The sequence below is a fragment of the Ctenocephalides felis genome, unplaced genomic scaffold (assembly GCF_003426905.1).
Source record: "Ctenocephalides felis isolate EL2017-DRISC unplaced genomic scaffold, ASM342690v1 CF-g0.4_SCAFFOLD_01170, whole genome shotgun sequence".
Taxonomy (NCBI): Eukaryota; Metazoa; Arthropoda; class Insecta; order Siphonaptera; family Pulicidae; genus Ctenocephalides; species Ctenocephalides felis.
In genome coordinates, this window is record NW_020537324.1 from 43,546,099 (window position 1) to 43,564,325 (window position 18,227).

The following is an 18,227-nucleotide window of genomic DNA, read 5'->3' on the forward strand; positions in this document are numbered from 1 at the left end:
ATTATTTTTATGTAAAGATAAACTGATTCAATGTATATTTGTTTTGATTTATTAAAACCCTCATAATACAATGTTATATTATATTGAATTTACAATCTTATCACAGCTATTTGACCAAAAATTCAGAGCTAATAGAAAGTGTTCATATTCCTAGGCACATTAAAATGGGTTTTGTATTAAAATTAATACACCTGCACAATACTTGTATAGCTGCCAATTATAGTAATTAGCTACTAAAGCTTTCCAGTTAACTCTGGAACTGCTTTAAATAAATCAGCTACTAAACCAAAGTCTGAAACTTGAAATATGGGTGCCTCTGGATCTTTATTGATTGCAACAATAGTTTTAGAATCTTTCATTCCAGCTAAGTGTTGAATTGCTCCAGATATTCCAACAGCAATATAGAGTTCCTAGAAATAAATTACATTTTAATATGTTACATATAAGATCAGGCACAGCATTCAAATCGATTTTAGAATCAGCTTATATTTTAAACTTCAACTTAAACAAAAATAAAAATTTGTATATATTTTCATGTTGAGCAATTTTGAGAGCACGCATCAATCGATTTATATTATAATTCAAAAAAACATTTGATTCCTATTGATAAGGAGACGTGCTGATTCGTTTTTGTCAAAAGCAAGTCCAGCCGGTTCAAAGATACGAGACGAAGAATGCTGAAAATGGTAATTCATTATCAGAGAGAAAGGAACGCCCGATTTGAATATTTAACAAAAAATACACTGCACTTGTACAATTGAATAAACTAGATTCATGTTCAATTTAAGTGGATTTTTGAAGAATGTTTTCACAAATGAAATCCACCGTCTCTCATACATTCAATATGACCCTAGTTTATTCAATTAATTGCAAAAATTGTGATTGAAAAATTGAACAAAACATTGGTCAAACATCACAACACATCCGATGATTTGAGTGTTTGTACATCATACCAAATTTATTCCTAATTTATATTTTTCGCCCTTGTACTTATTTGTCGTTATTGCATAATCCAAGCTTATTGAAAACTGTATAACAGAATTAGAAGCATTTATTGGTAGCGTAGAGAAGGACACAAAGTTTTAATTTATCTTTTTAACTTTCCGAAGGAGAAGTTTATGTTTTCATCAAAAAATCCGATTCGCTAATTTTATGTTTTCTCGACGTTTCGAACCATTCTGAATCGAATGAGACCAAATTTAAAAAAAGTATGTGTGTGTGTGTGAACAGATTTTTTGCCGTAAATCGACGTTTTCTCCAAAACGGATGGACCGATTTCAAAAATTTAAAAGCCATTCGATGTATCTCGATGAGGACTATCGTTTCTGAGTTTTGTGCGGCAATCGGCCGGGCCGTTTCTTTGTAAATTGCAGAAAAGTGAAAAAATTTTCGTCCACGTTTTAGCCCGCAATTCTGAATCGATTTCGAAAATTCAAAAACCATTCGATAGATATTAGTTGGGAATCGTGCTGATTAGTTTTTGGTAGAGATCGGCCGGGCCGTTTTCTTGTAATAAAGTTTAAAAAAAAAAAAATTCGACGATTTTTATGATTATTTTTTTGACGGTAGATACCATAGTCTTCTAGATCATACTAAAATATTACGGCCCTACGACAAGTCGTTTAATTTTAAAAATTTATCAAAGTTTGCAAAAATTGGTATCGTTTTTTTTAGCATTTGTCAAAATTAGATCTTTGATCGACGTTTTCTCAAAAACACCTGAACTGATTTCAGAAATTGTCGAAATTTTTTTTTCAACACTTGATTACGAGAAAACGGCCCGGCCGATCTTTCCCAAAAACTAATCAGCACGATTCCCAACCAATGTCTTTCGAACGGTTTTTGAATTTTCAAAATCGATTCAGAACTGCGGGCTAAAACGTGGACGAAAAATTTTTCACTTTTCTGCTATTTACAAAGAAACGACCAGGCCGATCGTCGCACAAGACTGTGAAACGCTAGTCTTCATAGAGATACATCGAATGGCTTTTAAATTTTTGAAATCGGTCGAGCCGTTTTGAAGAAAACGTCGATAAACGTCAAAAAATTTGTTCGCACGCACACACACACACACACACATACTTTTTCTAAATTTGGTCTCATTCGATTCAGAATGGCTTGAAACGTCGAGAAAACATAAAATTCGCAAGTCGGATTTTTTTATGGAAACATAAACTTCTCCTTCGGGAAGTTAATTATAAATTTGTCAGAAATACTATTTGTAATGTTAAGGTAACATTTCCATACAATAATTGGTAATTAAACATTTCAAGTATCTCCGCACTTGCATCATCTTAATTGTGCCATTTTTTTATGTATTCAATATCAAATCATGCTGTGCGCATTGAATACGTTAAAAATGTAAAAAAAAATGTTAAGGTTTTTGCTCAAAACGCATAATCTGAATACAAATAATATAGTCTATCTTTAACGTAATTTAAACTATAAATACGCACACAAAGATGACAAATTATTACAAACTACGGTTTGTCGGTTTTCAAAAATCGGTTTCAAAAACCGGTTTTTTGCCAAAATTATGGAATTCGAAAACCGGTTTTTAGTGAAAAAAGTCGGTTTTCACTGTATAAATAGAAAATGACAAATATAGCCAAATATAAAAGATAGATGAAAGTGTTTTGATTCTTGAAATCATATCGGTTCAATAGCATTTTATATCTTATCAGTCTGCAATGGTTCCCAGAAATGTTTTGTATATATTAATTTAGAGTTTTATAGCAGTGTATATATTAATTTAAATCAGTGTGACTTCTTCTTGAAGAAGTAACTTCCACTACACAAACTTAAAAAAAAAGAGTTTTAAACCGTAGAAACCACAAATTAAAGAACAAAAAACTTATAATTATTATATCAGGCTTTAAAAATGATTAAGCATAATTTGGTCGCTAGTATGAGAGTATTTTCTATTTCAGGAAATTTTATGAGTGAACAAAAGACACATCTAACAATAAGTAGCAATTCGGTAGACGTTCTCAGTTTTTTGAAATCATATTTCATTAAACAAAAAACAATTAGAATGTTTAAAATTAATTAATTAAAATTTCTCGGAACAAACAATATCCGAGTTTAGCTTAATTATTTTTAAAACTAAAATAGATATTAACAAGTATGTATTAACATGTATCTAATATTTTTTTACTTTTATTTTTTAATTTAATGATTTTTTTTATTTAGAAATGAATTATTTTTATTTGTTCGAAAACTTTCCTTTCACTATCATAACAATATTTTCATTCTTATATGTGAAAAGAGGCATGAATAACGAATAATTATTTTCAAAGTTATTTAATCAAGATAAACTATTATTTTTCACTTCTACTAATTGAAATTAAAATAATTTTGTTTACTATCTACAAAATTGAATAATAAATAAATACAGTCAAATTCTTCTCGAAATTACACTAAATTTGCGGATAAATTACAGAATATTCGAGCAAAAATTTATTTTCTATATAAAATTCGAAAACCGGTTAAAACCGTTTTTTTAGTGAAATTAAAATTCAAAAACCGGTTTTCTGAAAGATCGGTTTTTGTATAAACCCTATTACAAACACATAGGATTATATATTAGTAAATTAATGTTTTCAAATTAAGGTTAATATACTTTTATCAGAATTAAAAGAAGCATGCTACTTACAGGTGCAACAATCTTCCCTGTCTGACCGATTTGCATATCATTTGGGCAAAATCCAGCATCTACCGCGGCTCTAGAAGCGCCTACTGCAGCTCCTATCTTATCCGCTAAGTCAAATAATAATTTGAAATTATCACCAGACTTTAAACCACGTCCTAGAAAATTAATTTCATTATTTTAGACTCTTGCTTGGTTTAAGAACAGTCTAATAAACTAGTCTAATGGATTATTGATGAAAATTTGCATAGTAACATAGTTTATTGTCAAAATAAACCCCTTAAAACATTATAGACCTATGAGATATGATTAAAACTATCGATTATATAGATATTTTTCATAAAGGTTGAATACACATTTGGTATATGCCGTTAAATACAAAACGGAAGTAATAATTTTAGCAGTAATAGTAGTAGCTTCTAGAAAAAACCTTTGTTAAAAACTAATCAGCACGTTTCCTTATCAATACGAATCGAATGGTTTTTGAATTATTCAAATCGCTTCATCCGTGTTCCCGAAATCGTCGACGAAAATTTGTATCCGAACACACGCACACACACACACACATACATCCATTTTTTCTAAGGTATGCCAATATTTTCAGAAACCTTTGAAAACTGAAGATATATAAAACTTTTCATTTTCTTTTTTTTGCGATTACTATTACTTGCCCTACGGGAAGTTAATAACAAATTATTTTGTTATTATTGAATTAAAACACACAATAAGACCGTATGTAATAATCAGGGGCGTAGCGTGCTTTGGCGGGGCTCCGTATCAAAAGTTGTTTGGCGGCCCCCTCAAGAAGAAATTTTTTTTTCACAAAATATAAAAATAATATTAAAAGAATATTTATTTATCATTCTAATTATTTATCTATCTAATTTTCTCTAACTTTCTGAATTTTTCACAAATGATTCCAGATATATTTTCACTCTCCTTACCTTTTTTTTGAAAAACTGACTCATTTAGTGATCTTGAAATTTTATAAATTTTCTCTCTCTAGGAACATACAGGTCTTGTAGACATTTATGTCCTAGAGTATTTACGTAATTTTTAATTAGTTTTAATTTTAAATGTTTTTTTAGCAGTTGCGATTGTAACTGGAAGGGTCAAGAATAAAATGCATACTGCTATTTCGTTGGGAAAACTGGATGCAACCCCATTGCATCCATCATTGTACCTTAATGAAATAAATTTCTTAGATTTCTGTATTCAAACCTATTTCTAGAACTATCAATTGGTCATGATCATATGAGATATTATACAATATTTCTTTACAGTAGTTCAGTCGACAGTTTTCCGGAAACGTTTATTAATTCTCGATTTCAAAAAGACAAATGTCGCAAAGTGTTTGTGTTCGCAAATGACTTACGTCGCAAAGGTTTTGAAATCTTGTTTGGTTTGTGAAATTAATATATCCAAACAGTAATAGTATACACTAAAATAAGATTGCGGGTCTAAAATTCTCTCATCTTGTAATAACTCAATCAAAATAATGCTTCATTATCTTTTGTCTTTTGTTCTTTAAGGGGGTCTTCCTATGTGATGGGTTGAAAAAATCGATTTTTTTTTCATAAATTGCTCCCTTAACATGTCTAAAATTACGGTAGTAAAGCGATTTTAGAAAATTCGAAGTCGTTTTAAAGATACAGCAGGTAAAAGAGTTGATATTTTGATAGTTTTTAACGGACTTGAAACTTTAAACGCGTTTTTCTTTAAGCTGTGTTTTTCAAACTTTCCTCAATTGTATCTCAGAAACGGCTCGACTGAATTACTTGAAATTTACAGGGCACACTCAATATATTTAAACGCATGGAATGAACTATTATCAATCAAGAAAATTTTCAAAACTTCGATTTTTTTATAGCAAAAAACAAAAAAAAACGCCTAATTTGCAACTTTTATTTCAAATGTCTATCAAAAATCCAATTTTTTTTATATTCATTTGATTATAGGTCATTCCGTGCTTTTAAGCCTACAAATTAAAACGCCGTTTATTTTTTTTTTCAGTTAAGCCGATCAGCCGGAATCGTGGAGGAAGTGGGAGCTCTTTTTTTCGAGGCGGGGGTGTTCAGAGCGCTGTAACTCTAGTATGACTGAATATTTTTAGCTGAAATTTTATATTTATACTGTCCAAATATGTGTTAATAAATGATAAAAAACTTGAAGCTCTAAATATTTACTGGTCGTAGAAAAAAAATCCTAAAATATCCCTAAAAAACAGGCCGTCACATAGGAAGACTCCCTTAAAATAGTTATTGCAATCCATCTTTTTTGCAAATTATTTTTACTTCTTTAACAAACTATTTCAGCATGCAAGGCAGGACCGGCCCTGATTATTAGTATATTATTTCAATATTATTGTACTTATTAGACTTAAGAACTGTCTTTTATATAAAGTCAACAATTGTTCGAAGATCATGCTATATATGTACAAGTATGGTACAAGTTTAGCTGGCACAAGTAAGCCTTATACAATATACTTATAACTGAAAATAGCGTTATTAATTAAACAAAAATGAACAACAAAAACCACAAGATAAATACTGTTATCTCTTGTAAATCTGTTTGCAAGATATTCAACAAAGTTATGTTTCATGTGAGGTATTTTACTTTACTTTATACTTAGATTTATATGCGAATGACCACTGACCTCCTGATACAATAGTCTTAGCACTTGATAATTCAGGCCTGTCTGATTTACTTAGTTCTTGGGATATAAATGTGGTCAAATCGGAATTATAGTCACCCTCTGGAACATCTTTCACTTCAGCTGGAGAAGAATTTAATGCAGCTGGTTCAAAGCTGGTGCCACGAATAGATATGACTTTAGTGGCATCTTTCACCTTCAGTGTCTGAATAGCGTTACCTAAAACAAAACAATACCTATTTACTTATCAAAATCCTATATATCAGCAATATAACAAAACATATATATCTATATAATAAATATTTTCGCATTCCGAGTTTCTTAACAATCGTTTCGGGATTCGGGCGCATCACGCACTACTTTGCGTCCGAACGTCTTTAATAATAACACTTATGAGTTTTTGAATAATACAAAATTTCTTGGTATAAATATTAGTAACAATATGAAATGGGATCATCACATAATTAACACTCTGAATCCTAAATTATCAAAAACCTGCTTTATGCTTCGTAATTTAAAAATGAAAGTAAGCAAAGAGAGCCTTTTCACAATTTATTATGTACTCATATTTTTAACTTCCCGTAGGGTAAGTTATAGTAATCGCAAAAAAATCGAAAATGAAAATTTTTATATATCTTTACGTTTCAGAGGTTTCTGAATATTTTGGCATACCTTAGAAAAAATGGATGTATGTGTGTGTGTGTGTGTGTGTGTGTGTGCGTAGTATGTATGTGTGTTCGGATACAAATTTTCGTCGACGATTTCGGGAACACAGATGAAGCGATTTGAATAATTCAAAAAACATTCGATTCGTATTGATAAGGAGCCGTGCTGATTAGTTTTTGGCGAAGGCAGGTCTAGCCGTTCCGAAGATATGGGGCAAAAAGTGCCAAAAACGGTACCTCAGTTTTTAATAGAACGGAGCGTCCGATTTTAATAATTCAAAAAACATTTTACTTGTATTGACAAGATGAAGATTTGATCAAATTTTTATAAGGGCAGGTTTAGCGGTTCTAACTAAAAAAGTAAAAAAAAAGCGGATCTAACGAAAAAAGTAAAAAAAAAAATGCCAATTGGCGGTCAAAAATGATCATTAGACATATGCACATCAAATTATCAGATATTTTATAGAGATTTTAACAGTAAGTATAAATTTTGTTTTCATTCCTATGGGTTCCGTACCAATGTTTACCCGTTAGACAGCGACGCGGCGCTTACGCGCTTTATATTTTGTTTCTATGCATTTAAAGCAGTACGATTGCTTTGAAAAAAAGTTCAGATCTTCCAACATATGTCAAAATAAAGAAAACATTTTTTTTTTCAAAAAAAAAGATTAAAAAAAAAAAATTTTTAATAATTTTTTTTTCAATTTTTTTTTTCAAAAAAAAAGTAATTTTTTGTCAAATTTATAGTTTCTCAAAAATCTTATTTTTTCGAAGTATTTTTTTTTCAAAAATGTTAATCGTTTTTAAAAAAAAATAATTTTTGGTACGGGAAGTTCCAGCAATTTGCCTTAAGGCACAATGCCCTAATTGCCTTAAGACAGAATTCCACTTACAGCTAGTTATTCTAATGTAATTTACGGCATTCAATTTTGGGGGTTTTCACCGTTACTAACATCAGTTTTTCAATTACAGAAAAAAGCAATCAGAGTTATGTTTTCCCTTTCGTCCACTACATCTTGTCGACCTTTTTTCCATGAGCACAAGATTCTACCCGTTCCATGCATTTTTCTCCTAATCACCCTCTGTTTTATAAAAAATAATGGCAACCTGTTTAATTTAACCCCAAATCCCGAATGTATTTATAATGACACAAGACATAAACTTGTAAAAGGTCCCACATTGAAACTAGCCTCCTCATTTAATACCTTTGATGGTCAATAATGCTTTACAATAAGCTGCCACTAGGTATTAGAGAAGTTGGAAATAGGAAATTTTATAAACTACTTAACACATTTTTTAAAGAGCAAGTGTTTTACTCTATTGATAAGTATTTGAGTTATAACTTTCAGTAATTATTCTGTAAAAATTAGAATAAGATTTTAAGTGAACGTTTGTTTTTTTAAATTATATTTCATTTTCATATTGTTTGTATTATTATCTATTAATTTAAGTTATGTACCATATAATATCTATAATTGTACAATTGTGTTGTATAAATATATTTAACTAGCTGTAAGTGGAATTCTGTCTTAAGGCAATTAAGGCATCGTGCCTTAAGGCAAATTGCTGGAACTTCCCGTACCAATAATTATTATTTTTTTAAAACCAATTAACATTTTTGAAAAAAATTTACTTCGAAAAAATAAGATTTTTGAGAAACTATAAATTGGATAAAAATTACTTTTTTTTGAAAAAAAAATAAAAAGAAAAAAAATTCATTATTTTTTTGAAAAAAAAAATGTTTTCTTTATTTTGACATATTTTGGAAGATCTAAACTTTTTTTGAAAGCAATCGTACTGCTTTAACTGCATAAAGACCGCCAAATGGCATTTTTTTGTTACTTTTTTCATTAGATCTCCGAAACCGCTAGACCTGCCTTTATGAAAATTTGATCGGTTTTTCACCTTGTCAATATAAGTAAAATGTTTTTTGAATTATTAAAATCGGACGCTCCGTTCTCTTAAAAACTGAGTTACCGTTTTCGGCACTTTTTGCCCCGTATTTTCGGAACGGCCAGACCTGCCTTCGCCAAAAACTAATCAGCACGTCTCCTTATCAATACGAATCGAATGTTTTTTGAATTATTTATGAAATCGAATGATCCGTGTTCCCGAAATCGTCGACGAAAATTTGTATCCGCACATACATACACACACGTACATACATACAAACACACACACACACACACACACACACACATACATCCATTTTTTCTGAGGTATGCCAAAATGTTCAGAAGCCTCTGAAACGTAAAGATATATAAAAATTTTCATTTTCGATTTTTTTGCGATTACTATAACTTGCCCTACGGGAAGTTAAATATATAAATATAAATAACGAACTGCATGCAATTGCAGGTCTATTAGCGTTACGCGCGGTTGTACTGGCTCCGAATTTTTCAATTTTTCTATGTGTTCCACCAAGTTTATATGAACAATATTTTCGGTACTAAAAAAAAAACAATAGGCTTTCGAATAACGCTAATTAGAAGGTGGTTCAACTAAGCGCACTACCGGAAAACATCAATTGAAAAATTATTTTATCTTTTTCAGCTAATAATAAATGATTATTTGGCATCGATTGTTTTACATAATGTGGCCTATGCCAATATGAATAGAACCACGTAAATTTTTTTGCGATATCTTTTATGGTTACGCCAAAAAGTGAGTTTGAAAAAAGGGGCCACTTTCACATATTTTCAATGATATCTCGGCCATAAGGTGAGATACAAAGTTGAAAATTCGTATATCGGTTTTTATGAAATAGACCTATAAAATGACGTATACATTATTTAAATACCAGGGTGAGGCCGATTCTGTATGGCAAAGCGCCCATACCCTTTAGGGCAGTCTTGATCCGCGCTCAATTACCTTCCCGTAGGGTAAGTTATACTAAAAGGCCAAAAATCGAAAATAAAATTCTTTGTATATCTTCACATTTTAGAGGTTCCTGAACATTTTGGCATACTTAAAAAAAAATGGATGTGTGTGTGCGTTTGTGTGGATACAATTTTTCGTCGACGTTTCCGGGAGTACCGCTCAACCGATTTGAATGATTGAAAAAGCAATCGATTCCTACTCATGAGATTTAATGCTGATTAGTTTTTGGGAAAGGTCGGTCCAGCCGTTTCCGAGATACGAAACATGCGTCGTATCTCGGAACTTTGTACAGAAAGTACACAAATCCGCATTTTTTCGTTCACGTTTTCAGGAGCACAGATCAACCGATTTGAATGGTTTAAAAAACATTTGATTCCTATTGATAGAGAGATGTGCTGATTAGTTTTTGGCAAAGGCAAGTCCAGCCGTTTCGAAGATACAAAGCTAAATGTGCAAACAATGGCAGTTTTTGAGGGAACTAAGCGTCCGATTTGTATGATTCAAAGAACTTTCTGCTTGTTTTAACAAAATAATTGATTTTGAAAAAAAAATTTTTTGTTTCAAAATTTTTATTTCAATTTTTTTTTCAAAAAAAAAATTGTGTATCTAAAATAATTCAGATTTTATTCTCAATTCTGACTAATGTTCTAATATACTATAAACAAATAATTTCAATTTTGCAATTCAGTTTATATAATTTTTATAAATATCTAACGATATTACAGAATTTATAATGATCTGTTTGAAAACATATAATATTCCTCGAACATTTCGTTACGGTACGGGAAGTTCTAGCAATTTGCCTTAAAGCATGATGCCATGCGCCCCACTAGTCTTTTCTTTATTTTCGAATATTGCAAATAATTTGGATTTCAATTTTCGCAACTCAACTTATATAACTCTGAGAAATATTAGACAAGAATCTTTATTCTAACTCTGCTTCGAAAGGGATCATTGAGTTTTATTCATTTACTTTTTATGTAAACTTATATAAACATTATCATTAAATACATAAGCTCTTATATTTTGTCAATAAAATACGAACAATGACAGTTACAGTATTTATAATAACATTTGAAAACATTTAATTGAATATTTTATTAGTCCAGCAATTTGCCTTTAGGCACGATGCCATTCAAGATATAAGCAACATACAAAACAAAGTATTGTTGTAATATTTTCTCAATGTATTCTTACCGGCATAAATTGTACGAACGAATGTTTCAGGATCTTTAACATCAATTATTTCAGAAATAGGGGAAACATCTAACTTGGCCGCTATTCTTGGCAATACAGCCTTGCCAAGGGAACTTGCACCACCAATAATATGCGTAAATTTATATTGCTCTTGAACTGCAACAACAAGTTTTGTCAAGGCTTCAGCAGAACAGTTTTCAAATGCAGCATTTTCCGCTAATAAGACTTGTTTCAAACCCGCTGCTTTGGCAACTTCATTAGCAAGCTAGAAAAAAAAGATTAAGTTATATATATATATATATATATATATATTGTGACGGATTAAGAGGGTTGATACTCCCCTTTCTTAGGGGATATGCAACGACTTCCATTATTACGTCTTAGCGTTGCATCCCCAACGAAAGGGTTACACCAACTCCTAAACCCGACTTCTACAACCACCCTGTAATTACCTGTGGAAAAGCCAACTAACTACGCGAATGAAACATAATGTACTTTTAGCTTATTTAATTATTACTAATTATTACAGGTGTCACGGCATGACAATACCTACGTACTGTCATGCCCTTTGCCTAAAACCTAACGTACTCATAAATCCTTATTAATTACTAACGTAAAACGGTATCAACGGAGTAACGATAACGGAACGGAGGGAATAGTTTATAAAACCAATAATGCATCTGACCTTTACTGGAACGGGTTCTCCTCTCCTGGCACAACACACACACCACTATACACAAAGCGGGTCCAGCGCCTGGCGCGTGGACCCACTGACCTTCTCAGAGGATGATACAATTCTTAATGCCATTTTTCAACCCCAGACTGGACCTTATATTGGCATCCCTATTGGGCGTGGTGGGGGAGCGTCATTGCACTGGTGGTTATGCAACCCTTTTGACGACAATACCGATTGTCGTTACACGCCCCCCTGTCACAGTAGAGTCGGCCTCGGCTCTTAAATTCAAAGTTGAAATTATTGCCCTCTCCTGGTTTTTTCCGGGTTGTTCCGGTGTTTTTCGTAGGGTCCTGTTTTGCCCTTTGGTCCTCGTCTTTGGGTTGGCTAGGTTAACTGAGTTTGCTCAAGTGTGAGCCTTGGCTACTGGACGATGATTGTAGTTGTGGTTGTGTGCTGGCCATCGTTCAGGTGTTGTGGTTCCGGTCAGATATTCCTAGAATCCTGGTAAGCTATTCCCCCTTTGATTACAAACTCAAAACACGTAGCAGCTAGTAAACATAAACTTACATATACACAAGTCTGATAAAAAAAATACATCAACATCATTAATACAAAAAAAACGAAAACAAAATCCTTCAGTAACACAAAAATTACAATACAAAAATAAGTCCGTTTGCTTAAGACTATCTTAACCTATTTCGTTCTCAAAGAAACCGTGTTGGGAAAAAACTGTACTCAGCAAATTCAGAAAAAAAAAGAAAAAACAAGATTAGACTCAGAAAAAAAAAGTAGTTATATACCACAGACTAACAAAAGACAAAAACTTAATAAAAAAAATATTCGAAGTACAATCGTTTTTCGTAACACGTTTCCTTGAAACGCAATCTTATCCTATGTGCGTGTGCTGTCACCTATTTTCTTGGTTGTAGTATTAGAATTAATGGAATAACCGTAACCCGAATTATAAATCAGTTCGCCAGAAATCATGAACCCGATGATATGGACAATCTTTTACTGTGTAACGCGCGGAAAAACTTTGACAAGAAAAAAAAACGAAACTAATATGACAATAAACAAGAAACAAAAATACTCCTCAATTTACAAAATACAATTATTTAAATAACTAGTTTACTTTTACGGACGCGACGTTTACCGTAATTCAGCCTCTACTGGTGTGATTGCCCCCCAAATACAAGACCACAGATGGGGGCTAGGATCTAGTTTTCCTTCATTGCTCCCCCCGCAGAGCCCCATACCAATAATAATATCTCTAGACCGACCGTCTATGCCCACCCAAAAACAAATGGCACTTACACTTAACACCTAAGTAAGCGTGACACACCTGGGGTTCCTCAGCCCGGCACAAAAGTACCCCAGATTGCCCCCTTGACGGGAGATGGCGTGCTGCGACCTATGTCGCCATCCCGGTCTTCGCTGAAGGTACCTTCACAACCATATTCCATAATAATCCATAATACATAATAATTCACCTAATAATTCGACGGCTGCGGGGTTGATTAAGGGCGGTTTCCCCGATTGAAACCGTACGCGTCCATCGATTCGGACATCTCAATGGTCCTCGCTCGTGGACTACTGGGCCCAGCTTTCAACTCACATATATAACCATAAAACAAAAACGTAAATCCGATATGGCGTCCCGATATAAGCCTGCAGACTTATATTTATTATATCTTGTTGCAACTAACCTATACTCAACAACCGAAAATCCCAATATAGCTTCCTTATATGTCTTCTTATATTCTAACGCCTAATTTTACGACTTATCTAAGGGGGGGTGGAATCCTAAATCTAAATCTATTACTATAATTATGTTTAATTATTTACATATGTACATCTATATATAAGTTCTTATCTATATTAAAAAAAAACGAAGAGAAAAGTGAAAGAAATATTTTTTCCTTTCTTTCTTCTTTTATTCCACTAACGTGGACCGTGTCGTATTTGCAACTGTTTCTAACTCTGCGCTCAATCTTATAATTAAGGTCTGAAAATTTATCAACTATTTTATAAGGCCCGTGCCATGGATGTTGTGGTTAGTCTGAATGGCCTTATCTACGAACTTCGGTGTTCCCTAACACCCACTGGCCTACTATAAAATTTGGCATTTTTGTTGAGCTCTTACGATATTTTGTAGTACTCGTTCGCGACTCGAGTCCAACTTTTTACCGCGAGTGCCCTATCGCATGCCTCGGCCCTCCACGACTTAGCGCTACGTCGCTCGGCAGCCGGGCTGTCTACGGGCTATTCTTATAAAAAGTAAAAATAAAGAAAAAAAATATTAAAAATAAATAATTAAAAAAAGATGGTAAAGGCTACGACGCGATCCATAAATTTATAAATCTATTTATATAAGTATAATTAACCTTGATTCCAAATATCAACTTCACTCTATCTGAAAATACCCATTCTTGCTTCTTTCGATTATTCCTTCATTATTCATCATTATTTTTATTTGCCATATCGGATCCCTTAATCTGGATTGGGCGGTCAAAAACACGAGCCAATAACTATTGACGAGACAGAATTAAAGTATTTCCAATAAAAATAAGATCGTAATTTGTCCATATAAAAGGGTTTCACGCAAATTAAAACAAAACGCCGACGGTATAAACTAACGCGATAATACACTACAAACGTTCGTTTGATTTGATTTACGGTAACATTATCAGTGAACAAAAAAAAAACATACAACGAAAATAATAATACTATCACTTATCTTACTTAACAGATTATTATCTAATAATACATCATTTGCACCTCTAACATATTTAACTTTCAACTAACAATTGCCCTCAATACTCTCATTGCCTTCAACGCCTTGTAACATAGGCCATAAACTCTATCCGTAAACCAAACCAAACCTTTCGCGACGCACGGCAAAAAAAACACAACGACAAATATATAAATCTAAAAAAAAACGAAATTCTAGTATATTAAATGGCGAACAAAGCGGATAATGCAATAATGAAGAGTAGGATAAAAACAGTAAAAGTAACGAAATTACGCGTATGATATAAAACTAATTTATTATGAAATAGTAAAATATTAAAATTAGTAAAATGCAACATAAAACTTAGTATGAAAAAAAAGAAATTAGTATGATCAACAAAAGAATATAGTTCTTAAAAAGCGAAAAAAAAACGAGAGCGAAAAAAAATGCCTTTAGCCGTTCACGTATCATTCCGAACAATACATGAACGTTCATCTAATTGCCGAACTACAAATACGTATATTGCAAATCCGGGTTCTACCTTTGCAATTGTCTCTGTGTTCGTAGAAATACGACTTTTCGAAGGGAAATGTCACCTGCCCACCCGCTCTATTTAACCAAGGTTTTCTAGGCCTTTGGTTTCCAAGCCACATAATCGTCGGTCGAACTGATCGCCTTAGCTGCCATTATGAATTATGGTGAAAAGTCGTATTCTATTATTAATTAATAAATAAGATCAATTAGATGAAGCCGCGAATTGAGCACTAAGCAATGACGTTCCGGCGGGAATGAGAACGCCATTAATACGCGTAAGAAAAAAACGAAAGAAAAAAAATAGAAAAGTACAATATTAAAATCGATAAAACTAAATTCATTATTGCATCACCCTACTGAAAAAACACGAAAATACACGACATTAAAATATTAAAAAAAAACGAATAAAAAACATACTAATACTACAAACCAATTACATAATACCAATGTATTACACAACCCTCCAGCTGGTCAGATACAATTAGCATGTCTATGATGTAACGATTAAGAGAAAAAAAAGTTACAATAAACTCGAAAATAACATTAACATCTTGGTTCGGCACTTTCCGCCTGCTATTACAATTTTTTTTTTTTTTTAAACTCTGCGTTCTCTACGCAATTTTTTCCACATACGCGGCCTTTGCGCCCCTTGTTACCGCGCGTTTCCTCAAAATTCACTTCATTTTCAAATCATAGACATGCTAACTACTATTCCCTCCGTGAACAACAATAAACCACATGAAAAAGCAAATAAACATACTCCATTTTAAAAATATTTGCTAACTCTTTGGTTAATTCTCGACGATACAAAACTCAATTAATTTCACTTGCAATGATAAAAAAAACAAAACTTATGCCAATGTTGGATTATAAAACCCATATTTAAATTATAAAAACAAACTAATCCTAATTATCCTAACCTATCAAAATCCTAACTAAAATGTTACTAACTTATTAAGTACAAGTACAAACAAAAGAAAAAAAAACAATCTTACTAGCCTAATAACTTATGTAATATTTTAAGTAATCCTATACCTAATAAAATCTTAACTAAAAATATGAAAATCATCCTAACTTATTAGAAAAATACAAACTAGAAAAATAATAAAAAGTATCAATCTTACTGATACAAATATACTAATAGATACTAAAGTATCTATCTATACCTATCATGTTCTAAGTAATTCTGTCTCATTCGCAAATCATCTCGAAAAAATATGTAATTACAGGGTTTATCAAACATCGCGAACAGATTAACGAAACACAAACAACACGACAATCAATAAAAAAATAAAAATAAAAACAACTCAATACTATTTGCGGTTATCTGTACTTCTTAATTATAATTATATTATTTAGTATAAAAAAAAGAATATACGAAAAGTGAAAGTTTTTTTTTTTGAATATGGATTATTTCAAGTATGCGACTGGCGCCGCAAACTGTGCAAAAAACTTAACGGTTCCGTCGCGTTGCGTACGGCACTACGGCACCCCGTCGATAGGGTCAAAAATTGTCAAGTGCTGAGGCATAACAGAGACGTTGGGATTGTCAAAAAAACACAATATATTTAAGATCTGTATATAAACATATCAATGAAAAAAAATACTAGGGATTACTGAAACATAATATTTGCCTATTAACTGTTTTCGAAGACAAAAAAAAAACGATTTGTGTGTGGCATAGGGTCAAGTGTACGGAACTTGAGATTTACGAAGAAAACGAAATATATTTTGTGGGGGCAATGTGTTTCACTAGCCTATCAAAACAAAATACTTGAAACGACTCGAAAACTGTTTGACGATTTATAAGTGGCTTTACAGAAATTGAAATTGATATGAATGACCGAGTTTTTTTTTTTTATATATATACCCAGGGGGAAACAAATGGAACGAACGCAACAATTAAAATAAATCCAAATTTTAAAATAAAATTAACTACATTTTTTGTAATATTATATTCAAAGAAAAAGAAAAAAAAAATAGAATGCACACACACAACAATTAAATTAAATCTGATTTTAAATAAAAATAATACTTTTAATATTTTTTGTAATATTATAGACTAAATAGGTTAAATAAATATAGTTTAATAATTTTTAAGTAAGTTACGTAACTTTAAATTCAATAATTTTATATACTTTTTAGAACTAAACTTAACAAATATTAGGTGACAATTATAATATTGACGCAAACCGCAGCCAAAACAATAGATTTGGTTAAATAAAATTAAACTAGATTATTACATATTCCATACTCAAAACATTAAACAAATAAAAATCCCTTATATTTTCAACGTAGTGAAATTCTACTAACAATAAAACTACCACGTCACCGCGAAAAGAACACAATAAAAATACACAGATAAACACAAATAGTAATACACATAAAGAATACAATTATAATTTCCACAATATTTACGCAATATTCAAATTTTAAAAATTTACTAACTTTACCGAAAAACGTACTATTACAAAAAAACATCTATCATGAAAATTAACGTAACTTATACACGTAACTAGTGGGAGCGACTCGCTTAGCTTTTAATCAAAATAATTAATTATTAAAATTATTAAAAATTTGTGAGGGGGGTTTATGGGGAATCGAATGCGTTTTCACCATTGTGACGGATTAGAGGGTTGATACTCCCCTTTCTTAGGGGATATGCAACGACTTCCATTATTACGTCTTAGCGTTGCATCCCCAACGAAAGGGTTACACCAACTCCTAAACCCGACTTCTACAACCACCCTGTAATTACCTGTGGAAAAGCCAACTAACTACGCGAATGAAACAGAATGTACTTTTAGCTTATTTAATTATTACTAATTATTACAGGTGTGTCACGGCATGACAATACCTACGTACTGTCATGCCCTTTGCCTAAAACCTAACGTACTCATAAATCTTTATTAATTACTAACGTAAAACGGTATCAACGGAGTAAGTAATACGAACGGAACGGAGGGAATAGTTTAAAACCAATAATGCATCTGACCTTTACTGGAACGGGTTCTCCTCTCCTGGCACAACACACACACCACTATACACAAAGCGGGTCCAGCGCCTGGCGCGTGGACCCACTGACCTCCTCAGAGGATGATACAATTCTTAATGCCATTTTTCAACCCCAGACTGGACCTTATATTGGCATCCCTATTGGGCGTGGTGGGGGAGCGTCATTGCACTGGTGGTTATGCAACCCTTTTGACGACAATACCGATTGTCGTTACAATATATTATAT

General features: G+C 32.2%; 1 protein-coding gene across 1 annotated transcript; it reads right to left on the reverse strand.

The window, feature by feature from the left end:
• Positions 1-115: 115 nt before the first annotated feature.
• On the reverse strand, positions 116-13,176 carry LOC113367268 (electron transfer flavoprotein subunit alpha, mitochondrial-like). The gene is made up of 5 exons (XM_026608891.1): positions 13,165-13,176; positions 11,045-11,309; positions 6,306-6,521; positions 3,656-3,807; positions 116-410 (listed from the first exon to the last, which is right to left on the reverse strand). The coding sequence occupies exons 1-5, from the start codon at positions 13,174-13,176 to the stop codon at positions 234-236; spliced, it is 822 nt and encodes a 273-aa protein (XP_026464676.1). The 3' UTR covers positions 116-233.
• Between the last annotated feature and the right edge of the window lie 5,051 nt (positions 13,177-18,227).

Excerpts from the sequence above, each read along its gene's own strand:
- LOC113367268 (XM_026608891.1), bottom strand. Across the intron at positions 6,522-11,044 it reads CGTTCGTACAATTTATGCCG|GTAACGCTATTCAGACACTG; the intron begins GTAAGAATACAT and ends GTTTTGTTTTAG. Across the intron at positions 3,808-6,305 it reads TAAGACTATTGTATCAGGAG|GACGTGGTTTAAAGTCTGGT; the intron begins GTCAGTGGTCAT and ends TTAATTTTCTAG.